The sequence below is a fragment of the Salvia splendens genome, chromosome 5 (genome assembly GCF_004379255.2).
Source record: "Salvia splendens isolate huo1 chromosome 5, SspV2, whole genome shotgun sequence".
NCBI lineage: Eukaryota > Viridiplantae > Streptophyta > Magnoliopsida > Lamiales > Lamiaceae > Salvia > Salvia splendens.
In genome coordinates this window covers 13447778-13467397 of record NC_056036.1, presented here as the reverse complement: position 1 = coordinate 13467397, position 19620 = coordinate 13447778, and the positions used below count along the sequence as shown (strand labels likewise).

Genomic DNA, 19620 nt, shown 5'->3' with positions numbered 1-19620 from the left:
CAAAAAGAAACTTTAATCTCTCTTTCATCTATCTTATTTTATTCTCTTTTATTTTATTCATCATCCACTTAACACGTTATTCTTAATCTTCGTGCTGAAAAGAAATGTCCCAATTAATAAGCAACGGAATGAGACTTAGTGGAGTAGAAAATAGCAATACTCCCTAAATACTATTCCTTCCGTCCCAACTAAGTTGAATCGTATTCATTTTTGGGATGTCCCAACTAAGTTGAGTCATTTCCTTTTTTTTTACAAAAAATAAAATATCAAATCACTCTTACTTTATTTCATCATCTACTGTACCCTCTCTTTATCTTTTCCACTTTAATCTTCCCTCCTACTTTTCAACACAATTTCTTAATTTTTGTGTCCAAAAATTTTGAATCAACTTAGTTGAGACGAAGGAGTACTACTATTAATAAGCTGCAAGAATGGTTATGATAGTCTACTCTCCCCGTTTCACAAAAGTATGCATAAAAATGTTTCATCAACCAATTTTGGTGTATTGTTTTTTATATTTTATTTTTTAATTTTATTTTTTATGAAAATGAATAAATAAAATAAAATTGTTTTACATACTTACTTCATTAGATTTTAGATTAATTAATATATTCTTCACTTTTTCTCATAATGTAAAAATTGTTTACGAAGACTCTTCACTTGCTCTACCAATGTTACTCCATTAAATATTCTGTATCATTTTTATCCAGTGTCATATTTTTATTTTTATATTACTAGCTTAAGTTTATATTCCAGTTTTATTAATTAAATGCATTAAAGAGGTTACAAGTTAACTTTTCAAGCTAGCGTTTAACATGATTAGCCATTAAGCTGGCTTGGAACCCAAACATTTAAGATTGGGTTCAAATTTTATAAAGTTGGCAATTGAGACTAGATATAATATTATAACTATTTCACATCGGTTCACATAGCCTGTATAATTCTAATGGATCACTCCTCCTATCACCAATTGATTTTACGATGGAAACCATGGATTTCTATCATGGTATCAGAGCGTTCGCCGATTGTGGGTCAAATTTAACTGACCCAGCAGAATATCTGGGTTGAAACCGAAAAAATGACTGACCCAGCAGTATATTTGGGCTAAAAGATTGGGCCACTGGTCCAACCAATCGAAAAAAAATTGGATCAATTGTCCAATCGATCAGGAAAAAAAAAGTTCAATCCCTCCAAGTTCACCTTGAAGGGTTTGAGGAAGGGTGTTGGCAATTGAAACTAGATATAAACTACAACTATCCCACATCAATGTTCACATAATCCTGAAACCATTATATAATTCTAATGAGTCACTCCTCCTATCAACAATTGATTTTAGGATGGAATTCATGGATTTCAATAATATAACTTAGGTAAAATTTCAACTCAATTAGTGTGAAACTCAAAATCTAATGGACTAACCAGATTGATATCAGTTTTGATGTTCCAATATTTTGGAAATGAAAATATACTAAATTTAAAAAAATGCTGTCTCACATGAGTTTCAATCGAGATCTTGGAAAACAAATTGGAAATCCTCCATAAGTAGACCTCACACATCCAATGAATCAATGACCTTAATACAATCAATTAATTTTGCAAAATACAATTAGAAATAACACCAAAATTCGAATTTACATTCAGTTATAAATAATGGAAAAAGTATCACAAAGATAAAATTGTCCGACACAGTGCTAAAAAATGCTTCAAAGCCTAGATGATATATAGCTACCCAGTAATCCATGACAAAAATATCTATATGTACATCTCATTCCACACAGCTGAATGTATGTACCAACAATTGAGATCATAGCATGTACTCCATAAACTAACAAAGTTTTCACAAAACTTATGCAAGAGATATTACCTCCTACCAATGAACAAAACCTATCAACCTCACATCATGGAACAACAACTATATCTAATTAGGTAAATAACTATTTACATTAACCAGACATCCCTTCCCTCCCACCCATCCCCAGTGGACTGTAATAAACCACATGCAGGACGAAGAAGCATGGTGTGGATCGATCTACAAGTTCCCAATGGTAGTTACAAAGGGGACCAGCCTTCTGTAGTCCCTCCGTCGACCAAGAGCACAACTATCAAGGACTCGCCCTAGCATCAAACGGGTATTTTGCAGTGTTAATTCTTTTTGTGATGTACTAGATTCAATGGCATTAGCTTGCCCGGACGGAGTCAAGCCTGTCCCAAATCCGAGCCCCCCGGCAAACTGCAAAGGCCCACTTCGAGCTTTGAAAGATGTCTGAGGGACGAGGATCTTCTCATCCATTCCCATAAATCCATTCTCGAAAGAACCCAGATCATGTGGATGGGACCCTGGTATAGAGCTACAGCTTTGTAAGAGTGCTTCGAGAACACTGAGAGCTTCCCAGCACAGAGTACTCTCGACCAGCTGGGATACAATCGCATACATGTGAGGACTCTGTGCAGCATCTACAGGAGTATGTTGGAGTAGTGCCTTCAGCATAAGAAGTATTACACGTTGATACTCGACTGGCCCTTTCTCTAGCAGCCGGAGAAGATGCCCAAAAGCCAGAGCAGAGTGTTTGGGAAACCACTCATTGCACAGTAATGGTGAGACACAAGCAAGAAGATTTTCTATACCCTTAATCTCTCCTGAGGCATAAGCCATGAACACAGTTGCTAACTCATCCAATGATTTGGCCCGGCACCATATTGCAATGTTGGTTGCAACAGTACAAGCCTTATGATAGTGTTGTTGCAGCGGCGAAGTTGGTCCCACCACTGCATCCTGACTCAGCTGTAAGCACAGCCATGGAAGTAAGCCAGTGATATGCATCAAGAGGCGGGTTTCTGTATCACCGAATATTGAGTCACAGGACGGCACTGTAATTTGAGAGAGAACTTCAATGGAAACACCATGGCTGACAGTGGACATCAGACCTTTAAGGACGAGAGGCTGCACTCCATCAAATGCAGGAACTTTTGAAGTTGACGGTGATACTTCTGCTACAATCCTTGACTCCATACGCTGAAAATCAGGACCATCTGATATGCCTGTATCGAGCTCATCACGTGGCATGCTTGAGAGCAGCACATTTTCTGTTGTCGTGTCCCTGAACGATAGACGATAAATTACCCGAGAGAAAAGCTCAAGCACCTGGCAGTATACATGAATAAAGTCTGTGTGCATCATGGCAACGCAGCCCCAGAAGAGTTGTGGATAGAGTATTACTTTCTCAGGTTCCATATTTTCCACCATCACCTGCAAAGTTAACAAAATTTCCATAACAAATCCCAAAACTGATGGTACTGGATTTCCCAGGCATCTGTGCAAGCAGCGAAGGAGAGAGACACATGCATCATTTGTGACACGTGGCCGTAATGCACGGTATATTTGGTGGGACCGGCAAGCAAGGTGCCTTGATGTGCATTCCATAGCCCATTTTAGTGCTTCTGCCCCCCAGGTTTCTCTAAGATCTCCTTGGAAAAAAATTGCATCAACCATACTCTGCACAAGAGCAGATAAGAGTGCTGCACTTGGCAGCTCAGTCCTGACTAGTGTGGGGTCCTCATTCTCCCACATCATGCTACCTCTCTTCGATTGGACATATTTGATCAGGCTGACAACCTGTTGCTTGTTCTCTCCATCACTATGCTCCACATCATACAGTTCTAAGTGCCGACCAGCAAGTGAATACAGCAGATTAACAAGGAGATGTTGGCAGTGCTCCAACACAATATCCTCTGAACTGTCCATTGAGACGAATGTAACATGAAAGAGAAGTGGCAAATGCTCTCTAAAATCCTCATCATTCTCATAGGCAATTTCAGCTAAAAGAATCAATGCGATGTCCGCCTGAGTCAATGTATGTTGCTGATGGCCTTGCAATGCTGACAGAAGTTCTTTAGCATTCACGCCATGAGCGCCAGTTCCTGGGTGCAATACATCTTCCCCAGAATTTGGGGTATCAATGAGGTAATCTCCACTGTCTCGAGATACATGACGACTTCGTAAACTTCCTGTTGAACTCCGAACCCCAATTAGTGGCCCGGACATGTTGACCAGTGCAGGTAGAAGTTGCCCTGAGCGACCAGCAGTTACAGGAACAATACCAAGCTCTGGGGGCAAAGGAGTTAATGGACCTGAAGCACTTCTGCCACCAACAGCTGCTGTTCGCCAGCTCAAGCTTCCGCTGGTGTTCCTTAGCGGTCCGTCAAGAGATCCACGAACAAGTAAAGGTGACATGTGAGGCTGGCTGTCCACGGTGGAAGTTATTTGGGCCACAGCAGGTGCCTGAGAGAACTCTAGGACAATTCCTCCAGCATCACCTTTATTTGCACCAAGTCTCAGAGGCTCCACAGTGTCTTCAAGCATCCGCTGAGCCAATTGGTAAACCAAGTGATCAATAGTACGCTGTGGGCAAATTCGAGCTAGGTATAAACTAACCCTCTTGGCAACTGAGAAATAAGTGGCAAATGCTCCACTTATTTCAGCTGATGCATTTGAATCACAATCCTCAATCCCTTTTGTGATCAAGAAATCCAGAACAGGACTTATATTCCTAGGTTTACTAGCTATTGTGCTCCATAGCTTCTCAATTTCATCAGGGAATTGATCCCCATGGCGCCATGTTACATAATAAAGACTCTTTAACAATCTATCACTCCAACCAGAGTCCTTCAATTTCCAAAAGTTGAGGTTCTCGATCCACGGAGCCATACACGTCAAAACTTGATGTTGTGCAATTATGTCCACTGCGTCAAGTTGCCTTTGCATTATCTCTTCACAAAGGAGTTGGCTCAATTCTGGATGATCTTTAGCAAGTTTACAAGAGAGTTTGTATTGGAACTGTTGATAAGAGTCAGGAAGGTTGCCAACAACAGCAGCTCGATAGCTACCTGCACCCTCAACACCATCCTCAGCCCACTCACGAACAGAGAGCGTCTCAAGCATTTGAAGAGCATCATCACGAATTTGCCTTGATGGATCCACCACTTTGTAAAGGATCAAGCTTAATAGCCTCTGAATTTCACATTTTGGAATCTCTTGACGCATGTAGACTTCGGCCAAGACACTGAAGTATCCATCAGCTATTGCAGCATCAGAATAGTAGCACTGCACCAAATATTAAATCTAATCAGTAGTGTCAGGTAAAATAATAAATAATTAGGTAATGTGAATGCTGAAAGAGTACCCCGGTCTGAGAAGCATACAATACGATATACATGTACACATGGAGTTTTAATATGTGTATAAATATGCCTAATTAAGAAGTCTTTGCCACATCAAATTTACTACCATAATGATGATATGAGATGCACTTAGGCAGCCACTACTAACTAGCGGTAAATGCAAGATTTGGACATCAAAAATAAAACTAATAGAAGATACAATGATTAAAAGCACAGCTAATTCAAACATTAAGTTCAAGACGGAGTCACGGAACATTAGTTACTCCACTTAATAAAAAAAACATGTTTGTGTTGTCCACAATTTGGTAAAATAAAAGAGCCTCTTGTGAGAATGCCCATGGCAAACATGAAAACTGATAGTTTAGTAAAGTACCGGGCTTCATGGTTTACCTGGTCAATGCAGGCAGGAAATAGGTCTAAGTTAGTGAGGAGAAGGTTCTTCAGGGCCAATTTTGCCAGAGACACTCGATGGTGACCTCCTCTATGCCTATCACGGCTGGTTGCTGCCCGCCCAACATCTCCAGTATATTTTGGTAAAGATGGAGTTCTTGAATCAGCTGGTGAAAATCCAAATGGCGCTCTGGGTGCAGGCTCAATAAATAGGCTATTGATCCACGAAATAACACGGCCACTCATTTTCCGTGCATTGTCATCAAAGCATGGTCCATACAACAGAGAGGCCATTGCATTCATGGAGGCCCACTGTATTGCTTCAACTTGTTCACCCAGTTCTTTATCAAATGAAAGCTTGTCAATTGAGTCCTTTGACCTTGAATGCTGACTTGACTTGTAACGTTCAACTTCACGTCGATAATCACCAACACCATCCTGATTCCAGGTACTGCCTGTATCATCACCCCAGGTAATGAGGAGATCAAAAAGTCTCTTTCTTGTTCTAATATCAAATTTCTCAGACTTTGAATCAACAAATTCAGGAGCCAAAAATCTCAGAACGGAAGCTAGTGCATATCGGAGAGGTTGTATCTCTTGAAAGTTCTCAGGAGGCGATGTCAAAATCTGCCTAGTTGTTTCTTCAATGAACTTCAAGAAATGAAGGCGAAAAACTGGTTTGCGGCCTAACATGCCAGGCCATACTTTTTCAGCAACTGTGCGGTATATGTTTGAGATATGGATACGAAGTTCTTCTCGGCGGGACTTTTGACTCTGTAAATACCAGTTTATAAGTCAAACCAACAGCAACAATTAAGGCTAGAGACAGAGAGAAACAAGAACGAAAAATGCCAGGTATGTGCTATATTGAGTATTGATACAGACTGATCTTAGTTTCATATGTATTACTCTGTTAAAATCTCTACTTCCTTAAAGTAAGACCATATGAGGAGGAGCCTTGCAAAAATGCATGACCTGACAACCTGTGGGTGTATTTTGCTGACTTTTTGGAGGAAAGACTTTGTGAAATGTCAAAAACATCCCCATCGACATGTTCATGTAATAGACCAGCAATCACAATACACCATCTTTACAAAATGAGTAGGTGCAATTATGCAATTCTTTATCGAGAAAGAATATGAACCAAGGTATTTAGAAGGGACAGAGAAAGACGGAACAAAAGACTGGGAAACTCGAACAGTCTGTAGTGTTCCATTGGAAATATACCTTCCACTTTGGTTTTCCCTCTGTTTCCATAGACACCTCATCTATAAATGATGCAAGCTCACTGAACATTATCTCGCAAATATCCAGATGTGAGTGACCAAGTGCCATGGTGGCTCCATGCTGCAAGTGCAGAGATAGTAAATATTAGTTAGAATATAATTGTTTCCCCATGACTTTTATAATGTTCAACAATACCACCACCTTTGATTTTCATTAAATTTAACACACCCAATTTTTTCAACAAACAACCTTTTCCCGGAAATGGGGTTGACGTACCAATGAAATGGTGACATGTCATCACTGGAAATCTTAGAGGTGTTGAAATTGCTATAAAATCGATAGAAAGTTGTACTTAGTGTTTTAAAAGTCAAGTCAAATTCACAAAACAACCTAAACGTCATGATTTATTTAGCAATACTCAGCATGCTTTGCAGTTCTAATACTATGCCAATCTCCATGCACAATGCCAAAATATATTGATGAAACCACCTTTATCTTATAATGGGGTGCAACCATAAAAATCAGCATATTTGACACTATTACCTAGCTAAAACAATCCAGGTGAGGAAATAATTTGTGCTATGCGATGAGATGCCAAGTTAACAAAGCATAGAACCAGTCAATTGCAAATTTTGTGTGAGAGTGATATTCTTTCTCTTGAGGAAGTGGAGTAACTCACAATACAAAGACAAAGTGTCAGCAGTTTACATCACCCAAGAATCCCCATACATATGCAAATAGAATAGTATCATACTAGCAGAGGAAAGATCCATCATTTGTTATCAATTTAACATTTCCCCTAGTGCAAAAGCAACCTTTTATGTTTATTTGGCTATTCACATAGAGAAACACTAGCCTCTTGTGCTCTAGAAAACTCACCAGCATTATCATCAGATATGGCTTTGCTATGCACATAAGGATCTTGTGCAGCAATACATCAATTCACAGAATTTTACCAAAATGTTTTTTATTTAACTTTAAGACACATCCTCAAACAGTTAGAATGTGTATCCCACATGTTAAGATATTATCCTTTACTTCTCAAAACTATACTAATTGATCTGTACAACATGAAATGCTGGTTTTGTAACTCTATACACATTCCCCCACTCTAAAACGAGGGGAAAGCGGAAAACATTTTCACATTGAATTTGACTTTTATAGGGACCTTTTTAACCAGTTTTAAGAGGAGAACACATCACAATTGAGATATTCATTCTCAATCTGCTTAGCACTAAATTACTTATATGCAAAAAATTATGTTATCTAAATCCAACAAGTTTTCCTTAGAGTGGTTCCCTAGCAGCTTCAGAGGGTCCTTTCAGACTGATGCCAATTTCATTGGAATTGAATCCATAAACTGATCTTTTATAGAAACCAATCAATAAATTATACAACAGAGATTTCCTACAGGCTGCTTCATCATTTGCATAAACTGAAAGGAGAAATGATATCAGAACATAGATCCACAGAAACATTTTCAAAGATTGTTGGCAGTAGCAACCACTTACTATATGTAGTTCAGAACCAGATTTGAGGGAAGGTAAAATCAGATGGAATAGTTCTTTTGTCGCTACTGAACCACCACCTTCTCGACTATCAAGGGGACATGAGCATGCAAACATTGCATACATGAGCCACTGATCCAGCTTATTGTCAGTATCCTGCGATTGATAAGCCTTCCCCCCCAATTCCATTGGTGTGATATGAGCAAGACGCTGAATAATCTCTAATCTGCAATATATGATAAATTAACTGTTTGAATACAGTAATAGAGAACCTGAATAACTGATTATGTATAAACCACCACAGCTTTGTTATTTAATTGCACAGCTTATTGTATTGTTAGGGTAACGATTTCCTCAAGCTTGCTGCTTTATAGAAAGACTTCACATATATTCAGAGAAAACATTAGGTAGCATAAAGGCAATACTTACTTTGCCTCCCGGACAGAACTAGGACAGAGTTCAGCAGCATACTTGACAATTTCACTAAGGCATCGAGCCCATCTATACTTATCAGGACTCTCAAACATTATAGACTGGAGAGTTACATCAGGAGATACAGCATCCGACTCACGTTTCAGATCAAAAGGACGACCAGAATCCCAGTAGCAGCTCTGAACAATATCATCCTGTAATAAATTCAACTCATACTTGAAAACATGGTATGAAACGTTTAATATTGCGAACATGAAAATGAAACAGACTCTAAGAACAGAAGCAACTGGAGCCGAATCTTTCACTTACCCCATTCTCTTCTAGAACGTCGATTATGAATATTGGTTCAGCCTCACTTTTCAAGATATGATCTGGACGTTCTTGCATGCAGAGTTCCCGAATATCATGTCGTAACGCACGGACACAACGCAACAACTCCAAAGCAGTATGCCTTATCTGACTATCTACAGAACTTAGGAATATAAGACCAACTGCATCTATCTCTGAAGCACGGAACTCAAGAGCCTCTTGAGAATTGAATGAGGACCTCTTCATTCCCTCATTTCGGTGTATACGTTTTGCATCAAGTGCATCATTTTCCATTTTATCATCTAATAGGCAAGCTCTCCAAAAACGCATGAGTTCAAGAAGGCGTCCCAATGATGTCTGAATAAGAAGGGGGAACTCATCTGGAAGATGTAGGATGAAATTTGCCATCCCTCTCATAACTGCAAAGCGTCGATGAGGGAGGTACCTCACAATTCTGTTCAGGACCTGCACAGCTTCCTCACGAACTCCAGGATCAATGCTAATGCCATGCTGAGGTATTATTTCCGTGATTTTATCACTTCTTCCAACTTCCTCTATGAGATAGGGTATGCACTTTAGCACCGAACGAAAAAGATACCCTTGGGATTTCTCTTTCGTGACAGCATCTGAAAACTATTTATCAGTTTTATGTCCATGTGGTGCAGAACATACAACAGGAGGCAGGTCGGAATCATATAAAGCAGTCAAATGACCATCTCACAGGTGTAATTCAGATGTCTAGGATATAAATGGTTGGTGCTATTAACTACTTATACATGCCAAAATCATGCTCAAATAATATAAACATTTGAATTAAACCCAAGAAACGAGGCCGTGATAGTACAAGGGGTGGATAAGAATCTAATAAACCCTTGGAATGGTAACACTGAATGAGGTTGAACTAAAGTGGCACTAAAAGATTCAAATGACATCTTGCTCACTGAATGCACTAAAGTTGTAAGAAAGGTATGAGCAACATGAGAAGTTAGGCATACGAGCGGCCCAACATGTGATATAACAATTTCCGTTCAATACATGTTTCTAGAAATCAGGTACAAGTTCAGGAAAGATTAATTTATAGCAGTTCGATTTCCAGATCTTCCTCTTTCTTGAGAGAGTTTTAGAAACACTGAGCTTAAATGATGAATAACAATAAATCAAAATATATATTTGCCAACTTTATAATGCTTCATGCGATGTGAAGATAAACATGCCCAGATAATTTCCCATCATTGGGCATAAAGACTTGCAAGAGCTTTAGAATATACAATAAATTGGGCATAAAGACTTGCAAGAGCTTTAGAATATACCTATTGTGGTCCTTGAGGAAGTAAGAAGAGCCTGGCTATAGGTTCTATGGCAAGATCTTAAAATGGCTTCAATTGCAGCCTTAACTTTAGGGATGTAGTGACCAATATTATGAACTGCAAATGCAGCACAAATTGTAAGATAAGGTCTGATTTTCTAAAGGAAAAAGACATGGCATACTCGATAGATAAAGAATTAAGACTACCGTGAAGAATTTCCAACCCAGCATGCTGGCTAGTAGGAGACATAACAATGGCAAGCAATGCACGAAGACCAATCACCTTTGCCTCCGGACTATCTTGCTTCAGCAATTCCAGAATCGTGTGATTCATTGCAAAATCAAGATTATGTTCTGCTATAGTTACACAGAATTCCACAAGTTTGTCATGTTGGACATCCTGTGTGAGCATTCCTTTTCTGAGGATCGTCAAAAGTTGAGAGGTAACACTGTCTAGGTAATCCCATACACGATTAGGAGGCTGTTTATCCCCATGGACACTCAAGTAAAACCTCAGAACACGATGCAGACAATCTAATGCCATGAACCGGTGGTTCTTATCCTGAAACATAAAATCAATAAAATACTAATTAAGCCTAGAAGACAGCATAAAATTATAAATAAACACAGTAACACACAAATAGGTGGCACAAAATTATTTACGCAGGTAACAAATCCTAACAATGTAGACTATATTTCTAAACTTACCCTTAGATGCTTGTATAGTTGTTCCATGTGCGAACCAATATTGCCGAGGAAAACATTAGGGTCACCAAGACATAGGAGAAGGGTTACCAAAGGGTAACCAACCTAAACAAAGAAAAAACTCACATGAGTCAAACCGTGAAAGATACATTTTAAAATTTTCAAACAGATAACTTCTTTAGCATACGATATAAGGTAACGCATGAAGAGTGTACTGGACAAGCATTATGTTTCAACCCCCCAAATTATAATACGTACATTATCATCAAAACTAAATTAATTAATTGTAAAAGCGACTGGAAATTTGCAAGGCTGAAACTTACAGCTATATGTTTACTTTGTTTGTCCATCCAATGCATCAACTGCACTCGTATTCGTGCAACAGCATCATACCAAAAGGTCAAAGCAGGTTCAACGCCAGTAGGAGGCCACTGACTTTTTCCACCGTCAGCAAGTGGTGCTAGTATATTTGAAAGCATGTTGCAAAGTGCATGGTGAAGTTCGCTTTTACGCTTGTGAGGGGCGCGATTTAGAGGGTTGGCTTTTGCTACAAAGGAGGCAGATGCATTCAGACCTCCCTCTGTTTTAACCTGAATACCATCTCTTCGTCAAAAATGTTTTGTAACAGCTTAATGATCAGTGAGAATAATTTAGGCATACCCCAAGTTTGAGGTAACGCATCCCATTGATAATACTCAGTGTTTCACTCCTTGCAATACTAGTATCGATTCGGCGAGTATTAAGTTCCATGAAGAAGCGTTCAGTCACGGAACTAAATCTGTAGAAAACAATAAAAGCATGCAAATACTGAACCAGGTTTTAGTGCAACATAAAGGCTTCAAAAGCACATAATCAATAATAAAAGTTATTGACAGATGATGAAACTGAAGAAATGTTAATAGTCTAGCGACAAGTTCCAAATTTCCAATAAATAGCAGAAATGATACAGACTATCACTCTCAAGTCTTGCTGACACAAAAATACAGTATATTTTACTGAGATATCTCCTAAATATAAAAGGTATTACAGCTTGGTCATTATAAATGGAGCTCATAAATGTTTTCTTGTGTAAAAGTGTTCATCCAAAAGAAACAATTTTCCTTAAATCTGTGTTGATCATGGCATTAATTGAGTCCTCATATATAAGAAACAAAGCTATATAAACTTGAAGTCGCATCATCCACTTTTAATAATTAGGAATCCATAACTCCAATCAGTATTATTTGACAAGTATATTGACATATCCAACGTGTAAAAGTGCTGCAGTTCATATCATACACATAAAATTATGTAACAACAAACAACAGTAACAACTTCGTTCACTACTTCAAACTCATTTTCCTATTTTCCAAACATAATTATAACTTAACCTGAGTGTTAAATGAGTAAACACAAGGAAACCAACTTGAGGATCAGGGAAACATAAATTAACATCTTTCAGAAAACGTTCAGCAGATACCCCCAGCAGATATATTATGCTAAGCTTTTCCCTTTGTTATGTTATGATAACTGGCTGTGCACATGAATGTTATCAATATACTACCATATTCATACCTGATACGTGATAAAGCACCCAGGAGCTGAGCGACTAGGTCAAGCAGAAGTCCCCTTAAGTCAACAAGAGAAGGATATTCTACTTGGCTGACAACCCTGCATTGCAATGAATCCAGAGAAAATTAAAAATAAAATAAGTGAGGACATTTTTATGCCCTAAAACAACATCTTCACTATTAAAACCAACAAGACAATTATAGATAAACATAACTACAACCACAATAATGATGGCATGTTTAATTGTTTATGCTCTAAAACACTTATATATGTCCACTCTGTATGGCGTGAAAACCTCTTTAGCTTTAGCCAACAGAAAACTCAATCCAATTATGTAACTTTATAGGTGTCATACACATCAACGACCGAAGATACACCACACAAAGATGTCATAAATGTAGTAGAAGTCAGGTGCGGAGGTGGATAGTCAGATTGGAATTTGCAATCATCCATCATTTTCTAGATTAAGCCATGGTTACCTGTCTGCATTAATCAACCAGTCAAAGACAAAGTTTTCAAGCCCAATCCAAAGTTTTTCTGTCAAAAGAGGAAGCTCATTAGAAATTTTGAATCTTCTTTCCTCGTTAAGGGCGTGGAGGAGGGGAGAGAAGTCCCAGCCAGCGGAAGATAGATTACAAACATAAATCAGGAATTTTTTTAATGGGTAGCTAAAGATTCAAGGGACCATAACTGCACAAACAAACCTGTAAGTCCTTCTTGTGGACAGCATTCAACAAAGCGAATGCATGCAGAGCAAAAAATACATTCCACTGCAAGCTGTATGATTACGCATCATAAGCAAACTAAAGTTATTAAGAATTGAGTGTACTATAGAACACTTGAAAATTAAAATCTATCGCTTCAGAAAAAAGAAGATAAAACTAAATTGGTTCTCCTGGGACCAGTATATCATTTAAGCCAATCCCACTTAAGCATCAAAACTGTCACGTCCAATCCATATTACTGTCATAGAATGATAGTAATATTTAACTTTTAGTCAATTTGTTCGCATCTTTTAATGGACCCCTGCATGATTTATTTCTTTCTTTAAGATAATTAATCTATCCAGCATGCATCAAACCAACAATATAATTTGTTAGTTGTTACAACAATAAAAGGTTTCACATGAAACCAGCGTTCTCATAATCATCATCATGCGCAGCACACAAGTTTTACAATATGCAGTTACAGGACAAAAAATATATACTCTGATGCTTTCTGAAGAGCTCCAAGTTCTTCTCAAGATTATGTTATTTTAGATGTCTTATCAGATTTTGTTTAGAAGCAACTAAGATATAGAAGCCTAAAAAGACTAGAGCTTGAGAAGTTTAATGCCACATCCTTCACTAAGAAAATTGGTGTGATGATATAGCTAGATACTCTCAGGCTAGGCTATTAAGAATCAGATGCATGTTCTGGTTAAAATTGTTTGTTCTGTTTCAAGTGCATCACTATGCAATTAATACACTTTCATCACATTGAATCATTCTTTTGTTATTCAGGGTCTAATTATTTTTCAAATCCTGCCTTCCACATAGAATCATCTTAGCACAACTCTTCTATACAAGCTACAAATGAAAGGGAAAAAGGACAAGGAAACAAAAACTAACAAAGATACAAAAACAAGATACAAAAACTACCCTAACAGGGTGTGTAAGAATGTGAAAGTAATCATTCATAAGAATGAAGAGAGACTAACCTTCCTTTGAAATGTTGAAGCATCATTAGCACCTTTTGGAGATTCACTGCATAATTAACCCAAAAGCCCTTCTTAAATCCAAATGAATATATATTAAGGTCATACGTATATAACATATATCCCTACTACATAGCACTACTACCTTAGACAATCAAACAATAACCATTCAAAGCCACTATAAGATGGGATTCTTATCATAAATACACCTTTCCAGTCAAGCTTGCGTGTTAATATCTGAAAATTTAATCAAGCCCCTATGATTTCATATCAAATTGAAATTGAGATTTGATCATCAGAAAAAGTGAATATCTATCCTATAATTATGCTGAATAGCTTAGATTATCTAAGGGAAGATTAAAACATTTTTGGTAACCTTAGGGAAGTTACATAATGATCTGGAATATTATCTGGAGAGAAAGCTACAAAGTAATGCAAAGCTGGTACGAGGGAAAGTTTCATCAATCAAGCAATTAAGAGCTTCAGCCAACTCAATAAAGAAGAAAACAAAAGCGGCAATGGCTTATCTAGTTTTTCAACCTAATTGATATCATTCTCTCACTGGAATAGCTTTACATCCTTCGAGGCTATGGCTGTGATTCCTTATGCCATAGTCTTCTTCTCCCTCCATCCCAAAAAAATAGTCTACTTTTGCCATTTTAGTCTGTCTCCTAAAACTAGACTATTTCTATTTTTAGCAACTTTTTCTTTCTAATGAGGTGGGCCCTTTTTTCCACTAACAATACTCCAACCACTTTTTCTTTCTATCTCCTCCTTAGCCAATTTCGCATTAAAACCTATGTCATTCCCAAATTCTCTATTTTTTATGGGACAGACTCAAAGGGAGTAATTCACAAGGACGAATCTGTTCTTTTATTACATTGAGCAAACTATCAAACACCATTATGCTTGTGTTTGTTAAATCACTATTTTCTAGATGTGTGCATCTCTCTCTAGTATTTGAAACCTATAGCTTTGGTACTTTCCATATTCACAAAACATATAAATCTTGATTCAAATCAAAGTGCGGAAGGATATTTGGAAGAGTCAATTTTCAGGATTGACCATCCAAAACGTCACCCCAAAGAAGCCTTTTGGTGCACAACTCAGTTACTTTGGGTAGCTATCTAACATTGAGCTAAGAATATGTTATTATAGCTGGATAGTATAAATTAGGCAGTACTTGAACACTTCATATCTGCTATAGTAATTCGACAGACATTCAAAAATTCAAATAATAAAAAAACCTTAACTAAAGTACAAGATCACTTCTCTAAAGCAGGGGTATTTATAGTCAAGGGCACATATATTTGCAAGCATACTCTTGTCATTGCCCAACATTGTTCAAGGGCTCCGTTTGCCAGACTGATACAATTCAGAACATCAAGGACAATATTACAACATATTTTAAGTAAGTCCAAATCACAAAGTTGGAGTTTTCTAATGAGTTAGCCCGGAAAGGAAAAAGGTAAGTTAACCAGTAAATCAACTACTTATTGATTGACATATTCCTACATCTTATTGATTGTTTGTGGAGTTTATTTGGTTTATTTATTCAAGAGATAAGATATCTTAGGACTATGTTTACCGATAAATTCATAAAAGGAATGTTATATGTTGAAGTTGGCTGGCGATTAACAAGAACCAATTTTTCGGAAAAGGAAAAACCTTTCTCTCCATCTTAAAAGAGCCTCGAGTAAAGGTACAGGGGTATGTCGAGCCACCATCGCTAAAGAATCCAATACTTGTTCATAAGCTGGATCTGATGGACGAAGATACTGTCCATCCTGCAAAATTGTTGAGACATAATCATGAGAACTATATAGAGTCAAGAACCGGTGCTATGCACATAAAAGCCTCCCACAATAGTAATTTCATGGATTACTCAACTACCATTAATTTCGTACCCAGACAGCCAATAGCCTTTTTAGCTAATTATGTCTTTTTCTCTAGGATTTCCCAACAACTTTTCCTTATGTAAACATAGGTCAGCCTCATCCCTTGCTCTCATGTATTTAGCCAAACAAATATAAGCCTCCGTATACATAGTAAGTATATCATACAAACAATTCTCGATCCTTCATCAATATAAGACATATAGCTAGAACATAACAGGTTTAAATGGTATCGTGCATCATAATCCAAAATAAACCTTACAACTTGACATAACGAACTACAGAACCATGCTGGAAATTGAAGAGCTCGATCACTATATTATCATAGTATCATAAAACAGACACAAAGAACCTTACTTGAACTTGAGCAGTTTCAATGCGTCGCCTGGCAAGAGGAAGGAACCGCTGCAGCAGCGCATCGACAATCAGCTTTGCCGCACTCCCTGCCTTCATTTCTTCCCTGACTAGAATGCAAAATATAAACAGCTCCCAACTTCACAAATTCATCTTAGCTATATCCATTGTGTTCATCCCCATCAGCGATCCTGATCACATGCAACAGGTCAGAAATCACCGATAAAATATTAAAGCAAGATTCAGCTACAGTAGCTAAAAAGGTAAATTTTCTGATTCAAATACTGCTCCTACATTACACAGATTATATGAACGCATTTCACAATTTAGTGAAATTCTTTACTCTCATAGCTAGAAGCTGCAGTACCCAAGTCTTGTTAATATAGAAGTTTTAGAGTGACATCTAGCAGAGTATAGTAAACATTTGAATAATTTCTTAAATGGGGAAATATTATAAGGTCCAAATGTTGAATTTGATAATCATTTTACAAGTCCATTAAAGTCGACTAAGCTAAAAAAAATATTCCATAAAGCATAAACCAGTTCTTAAGCCCAGTAGCAGTGGTGACAAAACTTATCATAATAATAATGTGTTTCCACCAAATTCCACGTTAAACAACAATGCCAGATTAATGCAAATCTCGGTAAAGATATTCTCCTAATAGCAAATGAAATTGAGATTAAACTACAAATCAAGATGAAGACCTTAGCATACAAATAAAACATGTGTTGACTGAAATTAAATTAAATTAATATACAAAACAGTTAACGTCATAAATGTCAATAAAGATTTTTCCAAGAAGATCTCCCCCTCTCACCTCACATAAAAAGACCACCTCTCTCACCGCTACTAAAGTCTACTATCTTAATTCCAGCATACTTAAACTCACATTCAAAATATTTGCAACCAGTATTTTAGTAGTCACTACTGGAAACAAGGAAAACTGAGAATTCGGGTAACTCAATACTTCAATGCCCAGATATGCTCCAGTCTGCGTCGACAATAGACTAAAAATCAAATCTTCATTTACAGCAACTCATTCTGGTGACAGATTGACCGACGCCCCAATTCCCCAAAATCCCAATCTCAAATCCATTACCGGGTAAAGTTCTCGACCCAATAGTCGGCTCTCGAATAGGATGTATCCAACAACATCAACAAAATAATAACATCAATAACAAGAAGAAGAGCTCTAATTTCCGAACCTCTATCGGAATTCATCCGTCTGAAACCGCGTTCTTCTCGCCGGAAATCAACCCATCAGCACCCAAATCAGCGGACCTAACCCCCATTTTTGAGCTCTCCTTCCCTCAACCGGGACCTGGCCTAAACCGAACCTTCCCGTCGCCCTGAATTTCTCTCTCTCTCTCTGGAGCTCGATATGTGTGCGTGTGAAGCTGCGCTAAATAGTGAGTGAGCAGGAACGAGAATACGAGGAAATTTGGGAGCTCAGGAAATGGGTGTCGCCAATGCCAGGTATGAAATGTGGTAATACACGGAATTGGGGTAGTATTGTATTTCTATTTCGGCTGACCCTTTATACTTTTTCATTTAACTTAATGCAATTATAATAATCTTTTTATATCCTCTTCTCGTTCAAATGGTCAATGCACTAGTTAAATGACTTTGTTTCATTCGTATAAAAAAAATCGAATATTTTATCTCATATTTATAGTACTAACCTTTATAAATGAGGCACAAGTTATTTGTTCCACAAATTTTCGTACTCCTTGATTTATTAAAAATCATGTTAAGTTTTATTTTAGGATGAAGTTAAGGGATTCGTATATTTTGCACTTCCAATTTCACAATATTTCAAAAATTATCATCGATTTATATTTATATTTTGTAAATCTCGGACTTTGAAAAAATCATTTATTCCACTATCTATTTATCATCATCAGATATCATTTATTTCACTATCTACCTCCCATCATTAGAAACTTGGCTCACCTCGTCAACATCTCTTAGAGCATTAGCAATGGGGCGCCCTAAGGTGCGCCTATGGCGCGCCACATCATCATTTTATTGTTTTGTTTAATTAATTTAACTGTTTTCAAATAACAAGTAACGAGTAAATAAAAAACAGTCTAAATAACAAACGGCGAAGTTTTAATAAAAAAAAAAACTAAGTCGGACCAATTCCCAACTTCCGACGCAGCTCATCGAGTAACGCCCGGAGATATTAGGCTTCGTCGGGGTCGGTACACTTCTTGAGGGCCCTGTGCGTCTGCAACATCGTCCTTGCCATCGACGTTGTTGCTAACGACTCAAACGCGTTGGCCGTCTAGGTTGGGAGCTCTACCGGGACCGGAGCTTGGGTTGCAGCGGTCGACGATGAGGTCGCGGTCGACTTCCCCTTGGCCTTCGCAGCCTTGACGCCGGGAGGACGCCGGACGGACACCGGTGTGCCGGAACTCCCTTCATCCACGTACGTCCGGTTGAGGTCAACCGGGTGATTGCCGCTGGCGCTGCTCGTGTAATCACCAGCTTCAGTGGTCTTCGTCCTCTTCGGCGCACCAGTGTGCAGAATTCCACCTTAGAACTTCTGCTTGTCCCTCAAGAGCGCCCAGATGGCCTCGTGCTTGAAGTCGCCGTACATCGACCGGTACGACAACAAGCGCTTTAGCGCGCACGTCGCTCAAGCTCTCGCCGCTCCCCTGTGACCGCGTGAACTTCTCGAACTCCGCCGCGTACAAGTTCACTTGCTTCTTGACTTGATCCCAGTGCTTGCGGAATTGCTCACGCTTGCGCTTGTACGCGGTCGGCGACTTGACCGAATTGTAGAGGTCCGCGATGCGTTCCCAGTACGCGATCTGTCGCTGGTTGTTCGCGAATATCGGATCTTCCGATATATCTACCCAACACCGGGCCAAAGTGAGAGTTTCGTCGTCGTTGTAGTTCGTACGGCCGGGGGCGTACTCATCGCAATCACCGGGAGGCAGCAACTTCTGCGCCCGCTGTCGGTTCCGCTTCTTTCTGGCTGGGGCGGAAGCGGTCGCGGCGGGGTCGGGATCGGCCGCTGCGGTTGGGCGGTGCGGAGACGGCTCCATGTCAGACAACCCATA

At 38.6% G+C, this 19620-nt stretch overlaps 1 protein-coding gene across 3 annotated transcripts; it reads right to left on the bottom strand.

Moving 5' to 3' along the window:
- Positions 1-1613: 1613 nt before the first annotated feature.
- Positions 1614-18040, bottom strand: LOC121804720 (protein furry homolog-like). 3 transcript variants are annotated; one of them, XM_042204359.1, is made up of 18 exons: positions 17370-18040; positions 16555-16742; positions 15971-16089; positions 14306-14351; positions 13311-13383; positions 13086-13143; positions 12610-12705; positions 11716-11833; positions 11379-11645; positions 11059-11160; positions 10558-10912; positions 10355-10468; positions 9045-9670; positions 8733-8929; positions 8307-8529; positions 6796-6915; positions 5569-6342; positions 1614-5101 (listed from the first exon to the last, which is right to left on the bottom strand). In XM_042204359.1, the coding sequence occupies exons 2-18, from the start codon at positions 16648-16650 to the stop codon at positions 2030-2032; spliced, it is 6456 nt and encodes a 2151-aa protein (XP_042060293.1). In that variant the 5' UTR covers positions 16651-16742; positions 17370-18040; the 3' UTR covers positions 1614-2029. The 3 variants fall into 3 exon arrangements, with proteins under 3 accessions (XP_042060293.1, XP_042060294.1, XP_042060292.1); XM_042204360.1 differs by having other exon boundaries at positions 17442-18040; XM_042204358.1 differs by having other exon boundaries at positions 17758-18040.
- Between the last annotated feature and the right edge of the window lie 1580 nt (positions 18041-19620).